Source organism: Lepus europaeus, chromosome 20 (assembly GCF_033115175.1).
Source record: "Lepus europaeus isolate LE1 chromosome 20, mLepTim1.pri, whole genome shotgun sequence".
Classification (NCBI taxonomy): domain Eukaryota; kingdom Metazoa; phylum Chordata; class Mammalia; order Lagomorpha; family Leporidae; genus Lepus; species Lepus europaeus.
Genome location: NC_084846.1, coordinates 2143970 through 2168951, shown reverse-complemented (window position 1 = coordinate 2168951; position 24982 = coordinate 2143970). Strand labels below are relative to the sequence as shown.

At 41.0% G+C, this 24982-nt stretch overlaps 1 protein-coding gene across 1 annotated transcript; it reads left to right on the top strand.

Moving 5' to 3' along the window:
• The first annotated feature begins 9197 nt into the window (after positions 1–9197).
• Positions 9198–24747, top strand: LOC133749994 (vomeronasal type-2 receptor 116-like). The gene is made up of 6 exons (XM_062179367.1): positions 9198–9511; positions 12951–13242; positions 15673–16479; positions 17252–17479; positions 18543–18674; positions 23815–24747. Exons 1-6 carry the CDS (start codon positions 9198–9200, stop codon positions 24745–24747), a joined length of 2706 nt encoding a protein of 901 aa, XP_062035351.1.
• The last annotated feature ends 235 nt before the right edge of the window (positions 24748–24982 follow it).

The following is a 24982-nucleotide window of genomic DNA, read 5'->3' as shown; positions in this document are numbered from 1 at the left end:
TTGGGGTCTTTTACAAGAAGTCTTTGCCTGTGCCAATGTCTTGTAGAGTTTCCCCCATGTTCCCTAATGATGTAGTGGTATTGGGTCATAGAGTTAGGACTTTTTTCCCATTTTGAGTGGATTTTTATGTAAGGTGTAAGGTAGGTGTCTAGTTTCATACTTCTGCATGTGGAAATCTGGTTTTCCCAGCACCATTTGTTAGAGACTGTCCTTGCTCCATGGATTGATTTTAGCTTCTTTGTCAGATATAATTAGCCGTAGTTGTGTAGGTTGATTTCTGGTGTTTCTGTTCTGTTCCATTGGTCTATCCATTTGCTTTTGTGCCAGTACTAGGCTGTTATAATAGTCTCTTGGTGGAGTCTTTTGGATTCCCTATCTATATAATGTCATCTGCAAATGGAGATTGTTTGATTTCCTACCTTTCAATTTGTTTTTTTTTTCTTCCATTGTGGCTCTGGCTAAAACTTCCAGGACTATATTAAATAGCAATGGTGAGAGTGGGCATCCTTGTCTAGTTCCAGATATTAGGATGAATGCTTCCAGCTTTTCCCCATTCAGCAGGATGCTGGCCCTTGGTGTGTCATACATTACCTTGATTGTGTTGGGGAATGTTCTATACCCAATTTGCTTAAGGTTTTCATCATCAAGTGGTATTGTGTTTTATCAAATGCTTTCTCTGCATCTATTGAGATAATCGTATGGTTTTTATCTTCAGTTTGTTATGGTGATATATCACATTGATTGATTTGTGAACATTGAATGCATCCCTGCATCCCACGGATAAAGCCCACTTTGGGTAAATGATGTTTCTGACATGTTGGATTTGATTAGTTAGGATTTTTTCATCTATGTTCATGAGGCATATTGTTCTATAGTTCTCTTTCTCTGTTGCAACTTTTTCATGTTTAGGAATTAAGGAGATGCCTGCTTCATAGGAGTTTGAGAGAAGTACCTCCATTTCAGTTGTTTTGAATAACTTGTGAAGGATTGGAGTTCTTTAAATGTCTGGTAGAGGGGCTGATGCTGTGGCACAAGTGGGCTAAGCCTCTGCCTGTGGTGCTGGCATCCCATATGGGCGCTGGTTCGAGTCTCAGCTGCTCCACTTTTGGTCTAGCTCTCTGCCATGGCCTGAGAAAGCAGTGGAAAATGGCCCAGGTCCTTGGGCCCATGCACTCACATTGTAACCTGGAAGAAGCTCCTGGATCCTGGCTTCAGACTGTCACAGTTCTGACCTCTCTGTCAATTGGGAAGTGAACCAGTAGATGGAAGATTTCTCTCTTTCTGCTTCTCCTCTCTCTACATAACTCTGACTTTCAAATAAATAAATAAATCTTTAACAAAATGTCTGGTAGAATTCTGCAGTGAAGCCATCTATCTGGTCCTGGGGTTTTCTTTGACCCGGGGATGTTTATTACTGATTCAGTTTCCGCTTTGGTTATTGGTCTGTTTAGGCTTTCTATATTTTTATGACTCAATTTTGTTCGTTTTATGTTTCCAGGAACCTAACCATTTCTCTGAGGTTTCTTAATTTGTTGTCATACAGGTCTTTGTAGCAATTCATGATAATTCTTTTATCTCTGTGGTTCTGCTGTTACATTTCCCTTTTCATCTCTGATTTTAATAATTTGGGTGGTTTTCCTTCTTCTCATTGGTTAGTTGTGGCAACAGTATATCATTTTTTTATTTTTTTCAAAATCCAGCTCTTCATTTCACTGATTTTTTGTATTTTTATTCAATTTTGTTTATTCTCTAAGTTTAAACCTTTCCTCTTATTAATTTCTGATTTGGTTTGTTGTTTTTCTAGGTCCTTGAGATGCATTGATAGCTTCTTTTTTGGTAGCTTTCTAGTTTCTTCCTGTAGGCAGGACTGCTATAAACTTCCCTCTTAACACTGCTTTTGCTGTATCCCATACGTTTTGATATGGATTGTCATCTTCATCTATTTCCAGAAATTTTTTGCTATTGTTTAGATTTCTTCTATGGCCCATTAGTTGTTCAGGAGCTTGTTGTTCATTCTTCAAGTGTTTGCATATGATCTAGAGATTCTTGAGTTGTTGATTTCCAGCTTTATTCAATTGTGGTCAGAGAATATGCGTGAATAATTTTGATATTTTTGAATTTGCTGATACTTGCTTTGTGGCCTAGCATATGATCTGTCCTAGAGAAAGTTCCATGCACTGATGCAAAGAATGTGTATTCTGCTCCTGTGGGGTGACAGGTTCTACAGATATCTGTTAGGTCCATTTGGTCTATAGTATTGATTAACTCTGTTGCTTTCTTGCCGATTTTCTGTCTGATTGATTGGTCCATTGCTGAAGGTAGGAATTTGACGTCCCCTGTTATGATTGTATTGTAGTATATGTCTCCATTTAGGTCCATTAACATTTCTTTTCAAAAGCAGGCACCCTGTAATTGAGTGCATATACATTTATTATAGTAACATGTTCCTGTTGATCCCTTAATCATTACATAGTGCCCCTTTGGCTCTTTTATCTGTTTTTATGGTAGTCTATTTTGTTTGATGTTAGGGTGGCAACACCAGCTCATTTTTGGTTTCTGATAGCATGGAATATCTTTTTCCATCCTTTCACTTTCAGTCTGCAGGTATCTTTGCTGGTGAGATGTGTTTCTTGTAAGCAGTAAATAGGTGGGTTTTGTTTTTTAATCCATTCAGCCAGTCTGTATCTTTTTTAAAAAAAGATTTTTTTGAGACTTAAAAGTATTTATTAGAATCAATAATCAATTAGAGTGGCATGGAAGGGGGCTTCCAAGAGAAGAAAATCCAAAGGGGACTGGTGGCAGCTTTAAGTACAATTTCAAAGAAAAAAAATACTCAATCAGATTGGCATTTGGTTACCAGGCTGGAACAAAAATTATCAAAAGACCCCATTTACAATTTTCTGTCCTTTCTGGCCTGCTAAAGCTGCCATAGTTAATTTGCTTTCACAATAAGCTGTGAACTCTGGAGAAGCTCCCTTGCTATTCTTATGGTAAATTTGGAGATTTCAAAGGAAGGAGGGCAGCCTGTTTGTTCTTTCTAAAGATAATGTTTTGGGGAAGGAAGCAAATATTTTACACCCCAAGTTTCATTGCTGACTCCTCACATTCCCTCCTCCTGGAGATGGAAGCCCTAACATCTGTTAGTGGCAACTGGGTGATGATCACTCTGGCTGCTACATCCTGGTAAGGGGCATCTTTGGGAAGGGGAGTCAAGACAGGGTTGCAGCAGGAGGTGGCTGCTCAGCAGTAGTTGGCTTCTCCAAGGGTGTGCAGTGCCAGCTTGCAGAAACTGCTTCCATCAGAGGTTTCATGTGCATGGCCACCTAGACTTGTGCTTTTTTAAGTCCATAGGAAATGAATCTAACAAGCAGTTTAAACTCACAGGATCTAAAATTACAGGATCTAAAAACCAAGAATAGAGTCATTATTAGAGGCCCTAAGAAAAGTGTCAAAACCATGAGCAAGTTTTTTCATTGTGAGGCAAATGCAAACTTACAGAAAGGGCTTGAAAATAATCAGGCGGGCTTAAGGCCTTGTCTGTTATTAGGCTCAGACCTATTTGTATCTCTTCACATGTGGTACATCATAAGGGAGGCAACCTGTTGACTTCCATTACCTAGCTGGCCTGGAAGGAAAACTGGCTCAAAGAGAAGGTAGGTAGCATTTCCAAAAGTAAAACATTTATTCATTAATACACAGTTCTGCCTGCAATGTTGTTGACCCTACTTGGTCATCCCCTTGACAGCAGTGGTTACTTTGGAAGCTGCAGTGAGTGAAGGGCTTGGCTTTTCAGCTTAGAGTGAATAAGGCCTGTGGCTCTTCAACTCCAGGGCAGGTCTGTTTCTAGTGACCCAACTCTTGGCTGGCATAGCTACCAGGGCTCTACATAAGCTGACTTCTTCTGAAGCCCTGGCTTTCCACATTGAAAACCAAAGCAGTGGGCTGGTCTGTTGGGTCTCCTTGATGGCAGATCACTTTGTAAAGCAGCCGATAATTGACCTGCCACCTATCTTTTTGTTGCTTCTGTAGCCTAGCTTCCTCTTCCTCCTTGTTTTTTTAACCCAGACCTGAAGAAATGTTTAAGAGAATGCAAATCAAGGTGGTGCTCTGACCCTAATCTTTGGTGGCCTAAACTAGAAATCATTAGTCACAGGCATGTTCTGATAATGGTTTTCTTTGAGGTAGACAATGCCCATGAGAAAGCTATGTCAAAAATGATGAATACTTTATTTTTTAAATTTTAAGTCATTAGTAAAACTCCCTTTGTTTGGTTAAAAAAGGGAGGCTTTGCCTATTTTCTGTGCCAATGGCAAAGTAAATCTAGCTATGGAATCATAATTTAAGCTCTCATTTTGACTATGCTATTATTACATAAAAGTGTTAGCCATCCCTTTTATAAGGTCTAAAGATCAAAGTGTACATTCTAGAAAGTTCTTCAGAATAGAATTAGCTTCCTATTTCGAAGTGAATAGAGAAATGAGGGAACAAGTTAGGCTTCCAAGATTGCCTACTGACAATAACAGTATCAAATGAAAACTAGCAAACAATTTAAACTGTTAAGTAACAACTTATGGAAACATTTACCTGAAGGTCCAATGCTTTCTATAAATTTCAAGTACAGAAATTTAGGTCACACGAACCAAAAAGATATCTCTCATTACCTTAGCAGTTTGAATTTATGAGCGATATTTTATCTATAAGCCAATTGAAACAGAACTCGTAATAAATTTTCCCATGTAGACATACAATATGTGAACATGTGTAACATGGCATACAAGATAGAACAATAGAGCAGCTTCAGTAACAGTTTTCTAAATCTGTAACTGTTTTTTAATTACCATCAATCAACTAGAATTACTTTCTGCCCTTAGTAATCTGAATTAACCATAGTTTAAGTTGGAAGCTGTAGAACATTACTGGTTTTATCTACTTACAGAACTGTCCCAGAGTATTGAACACAATAGAGATCAAGGAAAAAGTGGTCCTTTGGAATCTGAAATGACACATTTAAACAGAACCAACAATGTTTTAACTTCATGAGCAGTTAAAAATTTCATTTATTGATTTGAGAGGTAGAGTTACAGACAGAGACAGCAAGAAAGGTTTTACATCTGCTGCTTCACTCCCCAAATGGCTGCAGTGGTCAGAGCTGAGCCAATCTGAAGCCAGGAGCCAGGAGCCAGGAACTTCTTCCAGGTCTCCTGTGTGGGTGCAGACACACAAGCACTGGGGCCATTTTCCATTGCTTTTCCAGGCCATAGAGCTTGATTGGAAAAGGTGCAGCTGGGAGTAGAACTGCTGCCCTTATGGGATGTCAGCACCACAGGCAGAGGCCTAGCCCTATATGCCAGAGTTCCAGCCCCCAGTCTGTATCTCTTAACTGGAGTGTTGTGGACATTTATATTCAAGGTGACTATTGATAAGTAATGACTTGACCCTGCCATTTTTTCATAAATATTTCTATTGTTTGCTACAGGTTTCTTTTGCACTTCTTCTGGGGGGATTTTCTGCCTTCTCATTATTTTACAATGATGGCTGTCTTTCTGTGACAATTTTCTATTTTCAGAGGAAGGACTCTGAATTAGGTTTTGTGATCTCCTTTGCCAAGGAACTAAGATTAAAAGGCACCACAAAGAGTTTTCTTAAATTGGGAGGGGAAAACGGTGGAATCAAGAGAAGAAAATAGGAAGGATTCTGAGGGAGAACACATTGCAGTAAATAGTTACAATGAGTAAATTTCAAGGTGTTTCATTGTCCAGAATCCTTGGCTTTACTGCTTCCAAAGTCAGTGGCCATTATCAGCCTTCAGCAGCTCCCAGGATGGGTAATGTGCAAGGTGAGCCCAGTGCTGTAAGGGTTTGACTGGAGATAGAAGATGATCAGAATGCCAGATCTCTAACACCTTTCCCTAGATGTAGAGTAGTTTTGACTACAATCTACCAAATTGTGTGGAGAGACCAGATATTATAGGTTAACTCCTTTTATCCTGATTGTTCTTTTTTAATTTTTTTATTTTTTAAAGATTAATTTATTTATCTGAAAGGCAGAGTTACACAGAGAGTGGAGAGACAGAGACAGAGACATAGAGAGAGAAAGAGAGAAGTATTCCATCTGATGGTTCACTGCCCAATCGGACACAAAAGCCAGAGCTGTGCTGATTTGAAGCCAGGTGCCAGGAGCTTCTTCTGGGTTCTCACACGGGTGCAGGGGCCCAAGGACTTGGGCCATCTTCTACTGCTTTCCCAGGCCATAGCAGAGAGCTGGGTTGGAAGTGGATCTGCTGCATTTCGAACCGGCACCCATATGGGATGCCGGCATTTCAGGCTAGGGCATTAACCCACTGTGCCACAGTTCCAGCCCCTCTAATTGTTCTTTATTTATGAGAGAGAGAGAAAGAGAGAGAGAGAGAGAGAGAGAGAGAGAGAGAGAGAATGAGATTAGAGAGAGAGAGAGGAGAGAATATAGAGTGATCTCAACTGTTGTCTCACTCTCCAAATACCCAAATCAGGTGTATCTGAGCTAGTGTGAAAGGGAGCTCAGTTGAGGTCTCCCACATGACTGGTAGCAATCCAACTACTTGAGCCATCACCACTGCCTCCCAGGGTGGGCATTAGCAGGAAGCTGGAATTGAGTAGAACCAGGACATAAATCTAGACACTTCAGTGTGGGATGCAGGAGTCCCTAGCAGGTTCTTTTTGAATTACTTATTTTTTCATCTACTTGAAAGGTTGAATGAGAGAGAAAAAGATCTATATCTCTGTCCATAGGCATATATTTATATAGTAATCTATTGCTTCACTCCCCAAATGTCTACATAGCCAAGACTGGGCCAGGCTGAAGCCAAGAGTGAGGAACTCCTTTTGAGTCTCCCACATGGGTGGAAGGATCCCAGGCATTTGAGCCATCATCAGTTGTCTTTCAAGATGCATTATCAGGAAGCTGGATTGGAATCGGAGCAGCTAGGACTTGAACAGGCATGCCTAATGTGGGATGCAGGGTCTCAGTGGGAGACCTGGATTGAGTTCTTGGCTCCCAGCTCTTTTTTTGTTTTATGGCAGCCTAGGGGTCAAAACATTCATGGAAAATATATAATGTGAATAAACTGTGCATAGGTTTCAAAGGTTTTTGCATGAAAATAAATCTTTTAATTTCATTTTTCACCCACTGAAGTTCCCTATAATTGCACTAAGCTATTGTATATTTATGAAGAACTAGAAGAGAGGATCCATGAGACCCTAAACATAAAGAAATGAAAAGGAAATTGAGTTGCTGATTACTCTGACTTGGTCATTGTATTGGATGATCCCACCATGCCTCAAAATATATACATTTATTATGTGTTAATTAAAGCAAGAAAGAAAATGGATAAGTAACCAAAAAAATCTTCCAGACAAACCATGTGAGTTCTTCAAAATATTCATCAAAGAGAAAAACAATGAGAAGAACAAACCAAAAAAATAACAGAGATTTAAAAAATAAGAACCCAGTGTGATAGGCAGACTCTGTCTGGAGTTCCAATACAAACAAAACTGTCTTAAAAAAGGTGAGACAGTGGTTAAGTGGGAATATGAATTGGATGTGTGATGATGTTCCTAATTATTAATTTTTAGACATGATAATGTATGGACATATTAGGTAAAATTATTGCACAGCTGTTTCACATTTTTTACTAAGGGAATTCACACCCAACTATTTATGGCTGGGCTTTTCTTACTGTTATTAATTTTTATTAATATGTACTCTAATTATAATTTGCTATCTTGAGTAAAGGATTTTCTCCTTCCTCTCATGACTTAGCCCTCATATTTAGCAATTTTGGGTCCATCCTGAACTAGCCTCCCAAAAACTCCATTCCTGGCATGGGTGTTATGGTGCAGCAGGTTAAGCTGCTACCTGGGACTCTGTCTCCCCATATTGGAATGCCAGCTTGAGTCTGGGCTACTCTGCTACTGATCCAGCTCCTTGATAGTGCACCTAGGAGGCAGCAGATAAGAGCTCAATACTTCAGTTCTTGCTCCCAACATGGAAGAGTCTGTTGGAGTTCCTGGCTCCTGGCTTCAGCCTGGAGCAGCTGTAGTTCTTGAGACCCCTTGGAGAATGAATCTACTGACAGAAGATGTCTTTTGCTCTCTGAAGTGAACCAGCAGGTTGAAGATCCTCCTATTCCTTTTAAATAAATAAATATTTCAAAAGACTCCATCCTAGCAATAACATTTAGACAAATGCTGAATTATTTTTGGAATGCTAAGCCAGATGCAGAATCACCCAAGATGTTGGTCTCTCATTTTCAATTCTAAGAGCTGCCACCCACTAGACCAGTGTAGACTTGACCTTTGCACAATGCCCCACTGTCCTATCTCAGTTTAAGGAGTCTTGCCTTCTCATATCACCCTCATCTACACATTATTCCATTAGCCAATCTCTTCTGTAACACAGCAAAACATATCAGTTTCTTACTGGGAAAATGGAGTAGAATTTACAAAGAAAATGTAGAGCTTCTTTCAGATAACCTGTTCTTTAGGGTGAAAATTAGCTTCCCACATACTCCCATGTTCTCACAGAAGTGTAAATAATGGAGAAACCCAATGTTAGAGACATAGAGATGGATCATCATGGATACCAGGAAGAGGCAAGGGGGTCAGAGTTTAGAACTGAAACATGAAGTGTGATTTCTGCTGAGGCACTGAGGGGAGTTTCTAAACTCAGTGTGAGTGTGAAGTCCCCAGGCAGAGAGGAACACACGCACTTTGGATTAGTAAGCATGCTGCATGGTCCACACAGGGCAGGTCCTGTGGCTGTCCTGGAACCAGGTGTGTCAGGCAGCCCCTCTGTCCTGAACATTGGACAGCTTGATACCAGAATGTCTTTGGCTGAGCCCCGCCAAGCATGGACCCTTTCTGATCCTAGCACCCAACATGTTACGTTGTTCCTCTGAGGCAGTCAATTTTCATCTTCTCAGATGGCATGCATGCAAATAGATTATTGATGAAGGCTTCATACTAGATCAGTCCATGAGGAGTTCCTCCCCAGGGCCTTGCTGTTTGACTTGGCACTGGAAGGATGACCTCAGAAATGTTTTCCAACTTGTGTTTTTCACCTGGATGCAGGAGCGCAGCTGCAAAGCCCCAGGGCAGAAAGCACTCAGGATTCCTCCAGAGAAGGGGGAGACTTGACTGAAAGGAGTCAGGGGCAATATCATGGCCTCTCCATCCAGCAACAGTAATGCGCACACACCCACACGATATATGTGCGACTGCTTTATACTGCAGGTTTACCTCCCCTCACACCTGGGGCTTGCAGACTCTTCCATGATGTTTCCTTGGGCATTCATGCCCATGTTCCTGCAGCTTCCCTTCCTGTGGTCCAGTGTGGCCTCCCCCAGCTGTTTCCAGGGAAGCAAACACAACCTACACAAGGATGGAGACATGATGATCGGTGCTTTCTTCTCCCTTTACACATTTCAGCCTTCCCAGGAGATCAAAGCAGCTAACAGTAAACTTCTGAATCTGCAGTAAGTGACTGTTTCACTTGAGTGTCTTCTGTCTAGCCATGATGTGAGTCATGTCCAGAGGCTGTGTGCATAGATAGAAGAGTGCTGTTGGTGCCCTTCTCTCGAGCACCTGTGCATAATGTATTCTCTCTCTCCCTCTGCAGACTGTGTTTCCACCTTTAAAAGGAGGTGGCAGAATACTTTGTTTTTCCCCATTTGTAGGGCTGGGGCCTGAGTGAGCAATCACTCTACACCTTCCCCTATCATCTAGACCCTCCACCACTGCCAGAGGTCAAACCAAGTCCCTTAGGATGACAATGCAGTCTATTTGCATACATTCATTTCTAAGAGGAACAGAGACGTGTTCTTTCCACAGCATCTTGAGACTGTTTCCACCAAGTGTGCAATTCCTAATATCCCTATAGAAACCGCTATTTATACCTCATGTACTGTACAATTAATTAAAAATGTTATCACAAAAATAAAAAAAGACAAGCAACAGGGATGGAGAGGAAGGGAGGAAGGGAGGAAGGAAGTGAGAAGTATCATATTAGAATTTTATCTATAAACTATATTAAATCTGTTCTCTTGATATTAATAAAAATAAATAGTAAAATGAAAACAATTCAGGGGAGGCTGAGTCAAATTTGATGAAATGAATCTTGGCCAGGGCAGAAGGCAGGGTTTCCTCAGGTGCTGGGGAGGGCGCTTGTCTCTCATCATAGCCACGGTGAACCTCCTGCTCTTCTTGTCCTCTGATTTTCTCTGTCCGCAGCTCAGGGGCCCGAGGTGCCTGGGCCAGTGTTTCTCTCCAGAACCATGTGCTGGATGCCCTATCCATGCCTGAAGTGCATATATTTGAAGTTACATAAGGTCCTCCTGGTCGCACCAAGTTATCCGATAGCTAGAAGCCTTTATGGGCCCATGAGAATGCATTACCTTATAATTCAAATAGGGGAACAAAAGGATTTTTTGACAGGGAGGATGTTTCCATGTGCAGAATTAACATTTATGTCTTTAGTTCAATACTTTTGCGAAGTGAAATTTTCAATTTGTCTTTTTTGGAGAAAGAGGCCTACCTAAATGTAAATGCCTCAGTTCCACAAGACCATCATATCGCCCTGAGCTTATGCTTTCTATTTCTTCATGTAAATATGAGAAGACATGACAAAGTGGGATCATTCGACCTTGACTCCTCCTAGCTCATTTTCCTTGTGTTACAAAATACCATAAATATTTTATATAAAAATTTTCATAATTGTATCTTATACCTATTATTATTTTACCTTGTAGAGCTAGCATAATTTTAGCTTCTCACCAATTTTTGGGTGCTTCTAAATTTTCTAGTTGGATTCCCAGTTTGTGATACTATAATTAGGAGTACTGTAATTAGGTATTTTATATGAGAAGCAGAGAGACAGAGAAGGAGATCACCCCTCTGCTGGTTCACTCCCCAAATTGCCAACACAGTGAGATCTGGGCCAGGCCAAATGAAGGAACCAGAAATTCCATCCAGGTCTCCCATGGGCACGGGTGGCAGGAACCCAAGTGTTTGAGCCAACACCTACTGCCTCCTAGCGTGTACCTTAGAAGGAAACTAGATACTGAAGTAGAGCAAACTGAAACCGAGGCACTCCAATTTGGGATGTGGGTGTCTCAAGTATTGTCCTAATTGCTTTGATAAAGACCTGCTCCAGTAGAAAGATCTTTGATAGAAGATCGATTATAATAAAGAGATCTACAGTATATTTTGAAAACTAATGAATTGATGAGATGGAAACTAGCTGAGTACATTGCTATTTATATTTAGTTTTACTTTATTATACACGGAAAAATTAGAATTTAATATTTTAAAGAGTAAAAAGTGACGCACTCTGTGGAGAATGATTAATTCAAGTTAATTAATCTGCAACAATTTTCACTGTTTGCAGTCAGAGTTATCTATATTGTAAAGCTGTTAGAGGAATATACTCTAAGAACCCCCTGGCCCTGGCCCTGGCCCTGGCCCTGGCCCTGACCCAGGGAAATATCCTGTTTCAAAAACTATACAGAAGAGAATTACCACTTCATGTTTCCTTTTTAAAAAGATTTTATTTATCTGAAAGGCAGAGTTACAGAGAGGCAGAGGCAGAGGGAGAAAGAGGTCTTTCATCTGCTTGTTCACTCCCCAAATGGCTGCGATGATCAGAGCTGGTCTGATCTGAAGCCAGGAGCCTGGAGCTTCCTCCAGGTCTCCCACACGTGTGCAGGGGCTGAAGGACTTGGGCCATCTTCCACTGTTATCCCAGGCCATAGCAGAAAGCCGGATCAGAAATGGACCCACCAGGACTTGACTTAGCACCCATGTGGGATGCTGGCACTGCAAGTGGCTGCTTTACCTGTTATGCCATAGTCTCAACCCCTCATGTTGACTTTTAAAAGAGGGATTTATCCCTGGTTGTCCATGGACAGTGGTTTCTCATTGTTAATGTTAGTATTTTTATGGATAGATAGGTATAGATAGGTTGATGATATGTATACCTCATGTCTTCATATATTATTTGATTTCTTGCTCTTTTTATCTTAATTTTTAACTTGTTATTTCCTTTTTAAAGAACTTTGTGAAATATTCTTATGAAGTTGCTGCTGAAATATTGTTGAGTGTGGGATCTTTACAGTAGAAACAAGCATGAACTTTAAAGAAGAGCAAAATGCAATCATCTGTGTCCTCGTCTTTCTGCCTTTTTGCCAGGGTTTGTTTTGCAATCCATAAGTCTATATCGCCCTGTGTTGGCTCCATATGTTAATTCCTGGACTCAACTTCATTATAAACTATTTGGAGCCTCTGGAATTTATTTTCTCATCAAATACAAGTTTATTCCCTCAGTTTTTCATTCCTGATAGTTTACTTTCACTATTATTAGAATAATTTCTTATTTTTCTACTTATTTTTCAATACTACCTTAATGATGTATGAAACTTTTATATAAACACAGAGATCAAACTCTATTTGCTGTTCTGTTCCAATTTGTCTGTGTTTTCTGGAACCATTGCCAATCTGTTTAAAATGTTGCACATAAGAAGTAGTTGCTGTTGTTTTCTTCCCCTTGGAAAGTTGTATTCTCCCCTTATGATTGTTCTGAATAATATTCACTAATTTTCTGAGCTCTTTAAAATTTAAGAGTCAGTAAATTAAATGGTATTAAAGTAAAAAAAAATAGAATTATACCTCTAAACCTGCAGCACTTAATGTACTCACCTCAGAATATAAATATAGATAGATAGATAGATAGATAGATAGAAATAGACCACATAAACGCAAAGATGGAATTAAAAGCAAACAGCAAACTGAAAACTTTCAAACATGATGTATTTGGAAAAGAATATTACAAACTTTCAGGCCACAGCAGTCAATGAATTGGATTTGAAGCCAGTCATAATTGGAGTCTTTTCCCTAAGGACTCCTGTGCCCTGTATGCAGGTTGGAGTCTAAGAACTATCAGCATGTTCTGGCTTTGGTTTTCGCCATTGAAGAGATCAACAGGAGCCCACATCTTCTACCCAACGTGTCTCTGGGATATGATGTCTTCAGTGTCCTACACAGTAATCGAAGAATCTTACAGACTCCCTTCCTTTGGCTCTCAGGGATGGTTGAGAGCATCCCAAATTACACTTGTGGAAGAGAGAGCAGGTCTGCAGCAGTACTGACAGGGACAACGTCGGCAACTTCTGCCCAAATTGGGACACTGCTGGGACTCTACAAGTTTCCACAGGTGAGCGGGCTGTCATGAGGAGAGAGAGCTGTTTTTGGCTGATGCCAATCTCTGGTGCTTTGAAGGGTGAGAGGAGGAGACTGGATTTAAGCATCTGTTAAAGTACATAATTTAAAAGGGCAAATACTCAGAAAAGTGGTGGAGAAACCATATTTTCTTTTTGAAATTCAGGAAGAGATAGAGAGAGAGAGGGAGAGAGAGTTTTTTTCCTGGAACTATTACATTGTTAATTTTTCCCTAGAATGTTCTAAAGGAGTGAGGATGAATAGAAAAAGAAATGATTAGTTAAATGAAAGTTAAAAAAAAATCAATGGGGGCCGGCGCCGTGGCTCAGTAGGCTAATCCTCCGCCTTGTGGTGCCGGCACATCGGGTTCTAGTCCCGGTCGGGGCACCGATCCTGTCCCGGTTGCCCCTCTTCCAGGCCAGCTCTCTGCTGTGGCCAGGGAGTGCAGTGGAGGATGGCCCAAGTTCTTGGGCCCTGCACCCCATGGGAGACCAGGATAAGCACCTGGCTCCTGCCATCGGAACAGTGCGGTGTGCCGGCCGCAGCGCGCCTACCGCGGCGGCCATTGGAGGGTGAACCAACAGCAAAAAGGAAGACATTTCTCTCTGTCTCCCTCTGCTGTCCACTCTGCCTGTCAAAAATTAAAAAAAAAGTATCAATGGAATCTGAAAGAAAGGAAAATATTTGTGAACATAATGGTTAATCTTTAATTTAAAAAAAATCATACAATATAACCAGTTATTAGCAATGAACGAATTCTATTGCATTTTGATCAGGTAATTTTAGTTCAGCTATAAATGTTAATAAAAACCAATATGCCCCCCCAAAAAGAAGCAAAAGAAAAATAAATGATTGATTTTTTCCTATGACCAGCTTTTTTTTTTACATTTATTTAACAAACATGAATTTCCAAAGTACAGCTTATGGATTACAGTGGCTTCCCCCACATTGACTTCCCTCCCACCCACAACCCTCCCCTTACCCGCTCCCTCTCCCCTTCCATTCACATTAAGATTCATTTTCATTTCTCTTATATACAGAAGATCAGTTAATATACATTAAAGATTTCAACAGTTTGAACCCACACAGAAACAAAGTGTAAAGTATGTATGAGTACTAGTTATAGCATTAATTCACATTGTACAACACATTAAGGACAGAGATCCTACATGAGGAATAAGTGCACAGTGACTCCTGCTGTTGACTTAACAAATTGACGCTCTTGTTTATGGTGTCAATAATCTCCCTAGGCTCTTGTCATGAGTCGCCAAGGCTATGGGAGGTATTTGAGTTTGCTGACTCCGATCTTATTTAGACAACGTCATAGTCAAAGTGGAAGTTCTCTCATCCCTTCAGAGAAAGGTACCTCCTTCTTTGATGGCCCATCCTTTCCACTGGGATCTCACTCGCTGAGATCTTTCATTTAGTTGTTTTTTTGTTTTTGTTTTTGTTTTTGTTTTTTTCTTTTTTTGCCAGAGTGTCTTGGCTTTCCATGCCTAAATCCTCTCATAGGCTCTTCAGCCAGATCCGAATGCCTTACAGGCTGATTCTGGGGCCAGAGTGCTATTTAGGACATCTGTCATTCTATGAGTCTGCTGTGTATCCCACTTCCCGTGTTGCATCGTTCTTTCCTTTTTAATTCTATCAGATAGTATTAGCAGACACTAGTCTTGTTTATGTGATCCCTTTGACTCTTGATCCTATCATTATGATCAATTGTGAACTGAAACTGATCACTTTGACTGGTGAGATGGCATAGGTACATGCCACCTTGATGGGATTGAATTGGAACCCCCTGGCACGTTTCTAACTCTACCATTTGGGGCATGTCCAATTGAGCATGTCCAAATTGTACATCTCCTCCCTCTCTTATTCCCACTCTTATATTAACAGGGATCACTTTTCAGTTAAAATTTAAACACCTAAGAATAATTGTGTGTTAATTAAAGAGTTATGATCAGCTTTTTAAAAAGATTTACTTATTTATTTGCAAGTCAGAGGTAAACAGAGAGAGGAGAGGCAGGGCATGAGAGAGAGAGAGAGAGAGAGAGAGAGAGAGAGAGAGAGAGAGAAGTCTTTCATCCAGTGGTTCACTCCCCAATTGGCTGCAATGGCTGGAACTTCGCTGATCTGAAGCCAGGAGCCAGGAGCTTCTTCTGGATCTCCCATGTGGGTGCAAGGGCCCAAGGACTTGGGCATCTTCTGCTGCTTTCCTGGGCCACAGCAGAAAGCTGGATTGGAAGTGGAGCAGCCAAGTCTCGAACCAGTGCCCATATGTGATGGTGCTTCAGGGCAGGGCATTAACCCGCTGCACCACAGCGCCGGCCCCCTCTGACCAGCTTTTGATTAATGCCTGTCAGAACTGAGATTATGATTTTTGGAAAGCCTGTTCCTCATGTTGCTTCATATTTTATTTTCCCTTTAGCTAACTTCTGGCCCTTTTGATCCTATTCTGAGTGACAATGGCAAGTTTCCTTCCCTCTATCAGATGGCTCCCAAGGAGATGTCTCTGGTTCATGGCATGGTGGCTCTGATGCTTCATTTCGGTTGGACATGGGTGGGGTTGGCCATCTCAGACGATGAGAAAGGCATGCAATTTCTCTCAGAATTGAGAGCAGAGATGGACAGGAATGGAGTTTGTGTAGCCTTTTTAAAAATGATCCCTGTTACTGTGTTGCTATATTACTCAAGAACCTCATTGTATCACTGGCAGATCATGAAATCATCAGCAAATGTTGTTGTTATTTTTGGTGACAATGAATCTTTTTTAGGCCTGACCTTTGGAAAGTGGGAACATATAATGATGTGGAAAGTGTGGGTCACCACCTCACAATGGGATGTCACCACTGGGAGGAGACATTTCCTACTTGACTCATTCCATGGGACACTCATTTTCTCACATCACCATGGTGAAATCTCTGGTTTCACAGATTTTATCCGAACAGCCAATCCATCCAGATACCCAGAGGATCCTTTCCTTGCTGACCTGTGGTTGACATATTTTAATTGCTCAATTTCTAAACTTGACTGTAAAACTTTGGAGAACTGTCCACCCAGTGCATCCTTGGAATGGTTGCCTTGGCACCATTTTGACATGACCATGACAGAAGAGAGTTACAATATATACAATGCTGTGTATGCTGTGGCTCACGCCATACATGAGATGATTCTTCAACAAGTAGAAATGTCACCAGGAGGAAATGGAAAAGGACTGGTGTTTTCTCCTTGGCAGGTAATGGCTCTGCCATTGGATGTTACATACTGTCACTTGTGTCAAGATGTTTTAAGCAAACCAGATAATTTATAATGCTTCTCCAAAAGCACTGGGGAATATGACTTGTATTTATTGGCCAGGACATAAATGTAGACTTGGGTATAAGTGATTGTCAAGAGCATGGAGCCAAGTGGGCAAGCAGAAAGGCATTGTGAATCTAGACTGATGCTTTATTTTATATAAGGCCTCAACAGCCTGCCCTTCTACTGCTTTCTATAGGAGAAATCTAGAGGTTTCCTGTGAAGTTCTTTTTAAAAGTTTTCAGAGAACAGATTTCAGGTATTTATCATAGAGTTCTAAAAATATAGCCATACTTCTCTCCCAACAGGAAGAGGATTAGTTCTTGAAGTTCATAAAAGATGTTGAGCCTTATCATATAATATAACTAAGCAGCAACTTCATTCACTGATAACCTCACTTTGCAGATTGATGTTCTGGATACTTCAGTAGGAAAAGGGTGTGGGTTTGACTCAACAGCTGAGATTTGAGCAGTCAGCCTCCTTACTGTGTAGGTGTGCATGTTTGGGAGTTTTCTCTTGATTCTTACTGATATTTTAGAAACATTATGATTAGTTTTCTGTGACCTTTCATTTCTGTTACTCCATTGTGTGCCTGTGATACATTGACATCTTCAGCAAGGCATTTCAGATGATAAGAGACTTTCAGTAATTTAGGCTTTGTGTCTTAACCCTGGGATGCCCTTTATCATCAGAGGATGCATCTCTTTTAGCTGCACCGTTTTCTGAAGAACCTCCAGTTTAACAATTCTGCTGGTGACACAGTGAATTTCAAAAAGGAGCACAGATTGAATGGAGAGTATGACATCCTCAACTATTGGAATTTCCCAGATGGTGTTGGAATTAAGGTGAAAGTAGGGAAGTTTTCTCCATATGCTCCACATGGTCAACACCTCTCTTTATATGAAGATTTGATAGAGTGGGACACAAAAATTGAACAGGTGTGTTGGAACTAATAATAATTCTTTGCTATACTCATAAATAGCCAATCTTCAAAAAAATTTATTGGGGCCAGTGCTGAGGCATAGTGGGTAAAGCTGCCATCTGTAGTGACAGCATCCCATATGGGTGTTGGTTCGAGTCCCAGCTGCTCCACTTCTGATCCAGCTCTCTGCTATGGCCTGGGAAAGCAGTAGAAGATGTCCCAAGTCCTTGGACCCCACACCCATGTGGGAGACTGGGAAGAAGCTCCTGGCTCCTGGCTTCAGATCGGCACAGCTCCAGCCATTGCAGCCATCTGGGGAGTGAACAGTGGATGGAAGACCTGTCTCTGCCTCTGCCTCTCTCTAATTCTGCCTTTCAAATAAATAAATAAGATAAGTAAATAAAATAATAAGATATTTTAAAATATCTTTTTAAAAGATTTATTTATTTGAGAAGCAGAGTTAGAGAGAGAAAGAGGGAGAGACAGAGGGAGTTCTTCCAATCACTGGTTCACTCCCCAAATGGCCACAATGACCAGAGCTGGGTCTATTTGAAGGCAGGAACCAGGAGCTTCTTCCAGGTTTCCCATGTAGATGCAGGGGCCCAAGGACTTGGGCCAACTTCCACTGCTTTCCCAGGCCATTATCAGGGAGCTGGATTGGAAGAGAAGCAGCAGGGATGTGAACTGGCACCCATATTGGATGCTGGCACTGCAGGCGGAAGCTTAACCTACTATGCTACATCGCTAGCCCCAAATGATTAATCTTGTTGTGGAGGTTTCTGTTTACTCATAGCACAGTAAATGGCTATTTATGCCATTTAACAACTCACCTTCCCAACTAAGAGATTTTTCTTGCTGTATTTCTGTTGGATATGAAGGGAACACAGCTATTCAATCATATTTCCCAATTCTCATACATTTCACAGCATACAATAAAAATGGCATTCAGTCCATAAAATTAGATGTAGATGTATGTGCAAGTTAAGTTTATTTTGATTTCAGTATTGTAAAACACCCTACTTGGTAGAAGAATGGGTGGTACTCTCAGTAGTGACCAACACATATCTGATTGTCCTCAGCCTCCCCATTCCATATGCAGTGCGAGTTGTAGCCCTGGATTCAGGAAGACCCCTCGAGAGGGAATGGCTGCCTGTTGTTTTGATTGCGCTCTGTGTCCAGAGAATGAGATTTCCAATCAGACAAGTAAGTGTACCTATTAGGAGAAATTCTTCATTTCTCCTTTATTCTCCCCCATCCATCCAAGGAACTGGAAAGGGCCTAGAGGAGAACTGCCAAGACAAGAATCTCCACTTTTAAGTTAATAATGTATTATAATAAATATTTACCCTATTAATGTTACTCTGCATCTGCCTTGAACAAGACAGGCAGATAGAAACAAAACTCTTCACTTTGGTCCAGTTCCAAAATGTTTGCAGTGGTCAGGGCTGGACCATTCCTGGAATCAGGAGCTGAGAGCTGAGTCCAAAGCTCTCATGTGTGTGTTAGGAACCCTGCCACTTCCCTTCCAGGGTCCTCAATGACAGAAAACTGGAACAGGAGCCATATCTGGGAGTCAAACCCAGTTACTTAAATGTGGGACATGCGTGTCTTCACCAGTAGTCTACACATTCACTCAGTGACATGTGTGTTTTCAGGCATTATTTTACACTTACAGCAGACATTAGTGTCTTTATAAAACTCCTCTTGACCACTGCTCAGTCTCCTAAGTTCCATATCCATCATGGAGTGAATACAGGTATATGTATCTACTTTTCATTTTCTGTGAAACTACATTTAGATCACATCGAAGACATAGATACTACAAATCCTTATTTTCCCAGGACCTGGCACTGTTTTTCAGTGTAGCAGGTACTTAGAAAGGGTGTGCTTGATGTACTGGTATGCATTACGGTTGTGTGCAACATGTTTATGATATACCATATTCCAAGTGAGGAGATTGTATTTTATGCTCTTCTGTAGTTCACAGGTAAGAAAAAAAAGAGATATGCAATCAGAGTAGTAGTATTGACTGCAATGAAAGTATGCACAACACAGTTGTCTATAGGATGTATTACGTGGTGGTATCTGCATTTTTTGAGGTGATGTTGTGGATCTCATCCAATAGATGTTAGTATTAATATTATGAATTAAATGGAGAGTAAATTCTTGGTAGAATTATTAGAAGTGGCTGAATTTGGGGAATTGCCAGTTGACGCAACATGCAGAGAACCTAAGAAAAAGGTTTAATTGGTAAAACTCAGAGAATATGTGAATGGGGTTGGGAGATGATACGGGAAATGGACTGAATATTTGTATATTGGATTTTCCATAATTATCACTTTGGAATGTTTCAGACTTACAGTATTTAATGGTGTTATACTGAAATCATTTCTTTTTTAAAGCTGAAAATCCATCTGTTACACCCAGCCTAAATATCATAGCTTAGCCTACCCTTCCTTACACTTGCTTGGAACATGAAGTCACTTATATAGAGTGGGGATTTTCTAAGATTGAATTTGTGATTGGTGTGTTGTTTAATATTACAATGATGTAGCATTAACTCAGTTTATTAGAAATGTAGGAGATTGTTGTTATGGTCTACATATCACTGACTTGGTAAAGGCACTTTGTGTGTACACATTGGGCATAAGTTCATATGTGTTCCACGTGCAGTAATGGAGAGCGCATCATACACCAGCTTGAATTCCGATAGCCTTGGAAATTATAAATACACCACTAAACTACTCATGGGTTATAGAATGAACAAGATGTATATTTCCATTTAGAAACACTGTTTATTAAATCTGGTGTCCAGTTAGAGTGAAACGTATAATTCCAATGAAATTTATAATTCTAAATTTTATATATTTATGTATAATGTATATTAAAAGCTGAACTTATCATTTCTAAGAATAAATCGAGTATCAGAAAAAGAACACTAAATTAAACACAAAGGAGAATATAGGAAATGATAAATATAAGAAAATAAAATACAAACATAAACAGGATAAGAAAAGTTGTTTCTTGTATAAAACAAATAAATTGATCAAGAAGAAGCAGGAAAAATGCAGGAAATAAGAGATACTAAGGCTGAAAGTAGGTCATCTATATAGATCTCCCAAAAAAGTTAACATAGTGAAAACATATTATAAATGATTCTTGTTAACACTTTGGAAACCTCACGTGTAGTTCACAAATTCTCATGTCAGTAGGATTTGTCAGAGCCATCCTCAAAGCATAAATAACATTAAGTGAGGAATTTTTAAAAAGTCCCCATATGTTTTTATTATCTACAACAGCTTCTTTTGGGGGGGATTTATCAAACCTTCATAAAAGAAGGAACAATTATTTACTAAGCTCTGTTCAGAGAAAAGGAAATTTTAGTGAATTCCTTGAAAATGGCCTAACTTTGGCTCCCCAGTATTACAAAGTCATTTCAAAAAGAGGAACTTTTTAAAAGATTTTTATTTATTTGAGAGGTAGAGTTACAGACAGTGCAAGAGAGAGACAAAGAGAAAGGTCCTCCTTCCATTAATTCACTCCCCAAATGGCTGTAACGGCCAGAGCTGCACTGATCTTGAGCCAGGAGCCAGGTGCTTCTTCCTGGTCTCTCACATGGGTGCAGGGGACCAAGGACTTGGGCCATCTTCTACTGCTTTCCCAGGCCATAGCAGAGACCTGGATTGGAAGAGGAGCAGCTGAGACTAGAACTGGTGCCCATATGGGATGCCGGCACCACAGGCGGAGGATTAACCTACTGAACCATGGCACCACCCCCAAAAGAGGAAATTTATAGCCATTTTGCTTCTTTTTTTAAAAGATTTATTTATTTATTTGGAAGTCAGAGTTACACAGAGAGAGAAGGAGAGAGATAGAGGGGAGGGAAGAGGGGAGGGGGAGAGGGAAGAGAAAGGAGATGGTAAGAGGAGGGGAGGAGGAGGGGGGAGGGGAGAAGGAAAGTGAGAGGTATTCCACCTGCAGTTCACTTCCCAGTTGGCCACAATGGCTGGAGCTGTGCTGATCCAAAGCCAAGAGCCAGGAGCTTCTTCTGGGTCTCCCACATGGATGCAGGGGCCCAAGGACTTGGGCCATCTTGTACTGCTTTCCCAGGCCAAAGCAGAGAGCTGGATTGGAAGTGGATCAGCTGGGACTAGAACTGGCACCCAAATGGTATGCCAGCACTGCAGGTGGTGGCTTTACCTGCTACTTCACAGCACTGGCCCTGCTATTTTGCTTCTTGAAGTAAACCTGTGTATCTTAGAAAAAAGCAGTAAGTCAAGCCATATTTTATAAAGAGGCTGTTTCATATTAAAATTGCTTTGCACAATGTAAAACAATACACTAGTACCTCAAAGGAAGAAATAAAAATCCCAATGATGGCAAAAAATAATAAAATCAACATCTATTCATGTTATATAAATAACAAAGAACAATTTTTCCCAAATTATGAGTAGGACAGAATTTTCTTCATAAAGAGTATTTGCATAATCACACCATAGTTTTGAGGCAGTATTGATAGAATAAATTAAGAACATTCAACACAACCACATCTGACTAAGTATTAGGCTGCACATCCTGTCTAGTGAATATTTTCAAAAGAGAAAAAAATTGGAAAAGAAGAAATAAAAATCATGTTCAGATTATATTTTGTATAAATATAAAGCCCACATAAATAAGCTTAGTAATTGACTATAACAGTGACTGGATATAAGGATAACATCCAAAAACTTACTTTATTTTTATATACCGGCCACAAAGCATTTGAAAATGAAAGATTTGAGCGTTTATAACATCTGACAAGTAAAAATATCTAGAAGTAAAGGTAAGAGTCTTGACCATAAATTTACAGAACATAATTTTCAAAAATGAAAGACTGACATAGGCGGACACAGTACGCTCATAGTTGGAGAGACTCAATTGGAAAGATTTGGGGACTACCAAAGATGAGCTCCTGATTCAATGATTTGCAATCTACATTGCAAGATATTCTGTAGTGGAAATTATAACTCATGACAGGATGTGAGGATGTATTCCACCTGGTATCAGTTACTATTAGTCCTCTCTGTCCTTGATACTGTTTTTATTTATTTTTTAAAGATTTATTTATTTGCAAGTCAGAGTTACACAGAGAGAGGAGAGGCAGAGAGAGAAATAGAGAGAGGTCTGCCATTTGATGGTTCATTCCCCAATTGGCCACAATGGCCAGAGCTGTGCTGATCCGAAGCCAGGAGCCAGGAGCTTCTTCCCAGTCTCCCACGTGGGGGCAAGGGCCCAAGGACTTGGGCCATCTTCTGCTTACCCAGGCCATAGCAGAAAGCTGGATCGGAAGTGGAGCAGCCAGGTTTTGAACCGGTGCACATATACAATGTCAGCACTTCAGGCCAGGTCATTAACCCGCTGCACCACAGCACCGGCTGTCCTTTAAATTTTGTAAATTGTCATGTTCCTGATGCTTTCTCAATAAGGGGCCTCAGTATTGAAAAAATGAAACCAAGAGTTTTCTTTTAGAGACATAAATAAATGAGATAGGTAGGTGTTTCACATTTTGAAAATTTGCCTTGAAGGTGACAGTACATTGCAGGGTCTTCTTCAGTGGTGTCTTGAGTCATAGGTTCCAGCCTCATTAAATGATTTAGATACCCTACACTAAACACTACAGCAGGATCCTTGGTCTTGAATGATTGAGTCTCCAGAAACATGAGTAGTGATTTATGCTGTCATAAATTAACCAGGATAAAATAGGGCATTTGGGGCCAGCGCCGTGGCTCACTAGGCTAATCCTCCACCTGCAGCGCTGGTACCCTGGGTTTTAGTCCCAGTTGGGGTGCTGGATTCTGTCCTGGTTGCTCATCTTCCAGTCCAGTTCTCTGCTGTGGCCCGGGAAGGCAGTGGAGGATGGCACAAGTGCTTGGGCTCTGCACCTGCATGGGAAGCCAGGAGGAAGCACCTGGCTCCTGGCTTTGGATCGGTGCAGCATGCTAGCCGTAGTGGCCATTTAGAGAGTGAACCAATGGAAGGATGAACTTTCTCTCTGTCTCTCTCTCACTAATTCTGTCAAAAAATAAATAAAAATAGAGGGCATTTGATGATTACAACAAAGTGTCCTGAGTCAGTCAGTTGTTGTTGTGGGAAAAAAAATAAGATCACATGAATATGAAGAAGAAATAATAGTGTTGTGTCTTAGCCATAATTTAGATGAGTGATATTAATCAGGAATCATTCCCTATACATTATTCTGATACATGCTTCCCACAGCTTATTCTGTGTGCTTTTGGAAGTTGGGGAACATAACACTAAGCACTGCTGGAGCTGGGCTGGTGCACTTTGCTTGTCTTAGCAGATATGGATCAATGTGTGAAGTGTCCAGAGCAGCAGTATGCCAACACACAGCGAGACCGCTGCCTGCACAAAGCTGTGGCCTTCCTGGCTTATGATGACCCCTTAGGAATGACCCTGGTCTGCACAGCGCTGTGCTTTTCTGTCCTCACCGCTGTGGTTCTTGGGGTCTTTGTGAAGCACCGAGACACTCCCATAGTCAAGGCCAACAATCGTTGTCTCAGCTACATCCTGCTGATCGCCCTCATCTTCTGCTTCCTCTGCTCCTTATTGTTCATTGGTCATCCCAACACAACCACCTGTGTCCTCCAGCAGACCACGTTTGGAGTGGTGTTCACTGTGGCTGTTTCCACTGTCCTGGCCAAAACTATCACTGTGGTTCTGGCCTTCAAGGTCACTGCCCCAGGGAGAAGGATGAGACAGTGGCTGCTATCAGGGGCACCTAACTCCATTATTCCCATCTGCTCCTTGATCCAACTGGTTCTTTGTGGCATCTGGTTGGGGACCTCTCCTCCATTTATTGACACAGATGCACACTCTGAGCATGGCCACATCATCTTGGTGTGCAACAAGGGCTCAGTCACTGCCTTCTACTGTGTCCTGGGCTACCTGGGTTCTTTGGCCCTGGCCAGCTTCACTGTGGCTTTCCTAGCCAGGAACCTGCCTGACACGTTCAATGAAGCCAAGTTCCTAACATTCAGCATGCTGGTGTTCTGCAGTGTCTGGATGACCTTCCTGCCTGTCTACCACAGCACCAAGGGGAAGATCATGGTGGCCATGGAGGTCTTCTCCATCTTGGCCTCCAGTGCAGGGCTCCTGGGCTGCATCTTTGTCCCCAAGTGCTACATTATTCTCTTCAGACCTGAGAAGAACACTTCAAAAGGATTGAAGGATACAGCAGATTCCAAGGGAAATGGGTGTTTAAAGATTAGTTCATTAGTTCATTAGTTCACATATTTAGGATTTCAGACCAAAATTGATAAAACTCTGATTTTGCATTCCATGTTATAAATTAACTGATCTAGCTTAACCTCCTTATGAACAGCATCCACTTCTCTGTTAAAAAAGATTTATTATACACACACACACACACACATTGAAAGGCAGAGTTAGAGAAGGGGGAGAGATAGAGAGACCTTCCCTCCAGTGCTTCACTCCCCATATGACTGCAGTGTTCCAGCAT

Bases quoted from the DNA above. Each gene is read 5' to 3' on its own strand.
- LOC133749994 (XM_062179367.1), top strand. From the start codon at position 9,198: ATGGCCTCTCCATCCAGCAACAGTAATGCGCACACACCCACACGATAT. The intron at 17,480-18,542 runs GTGTGTTGGAAC...GATTGTCCTCAG, and splicing joins GGGACACAAAAATTGAACAG to CCTCCCCATTCCATATGCAG. The intron at 18,675-23,814 runs ACCTATTAGGAG...GATATGGATCAA, and splicing joins CCAATCAGACAAGTAAGTGT to TGTGTGAAGTGTCCAGAGCA.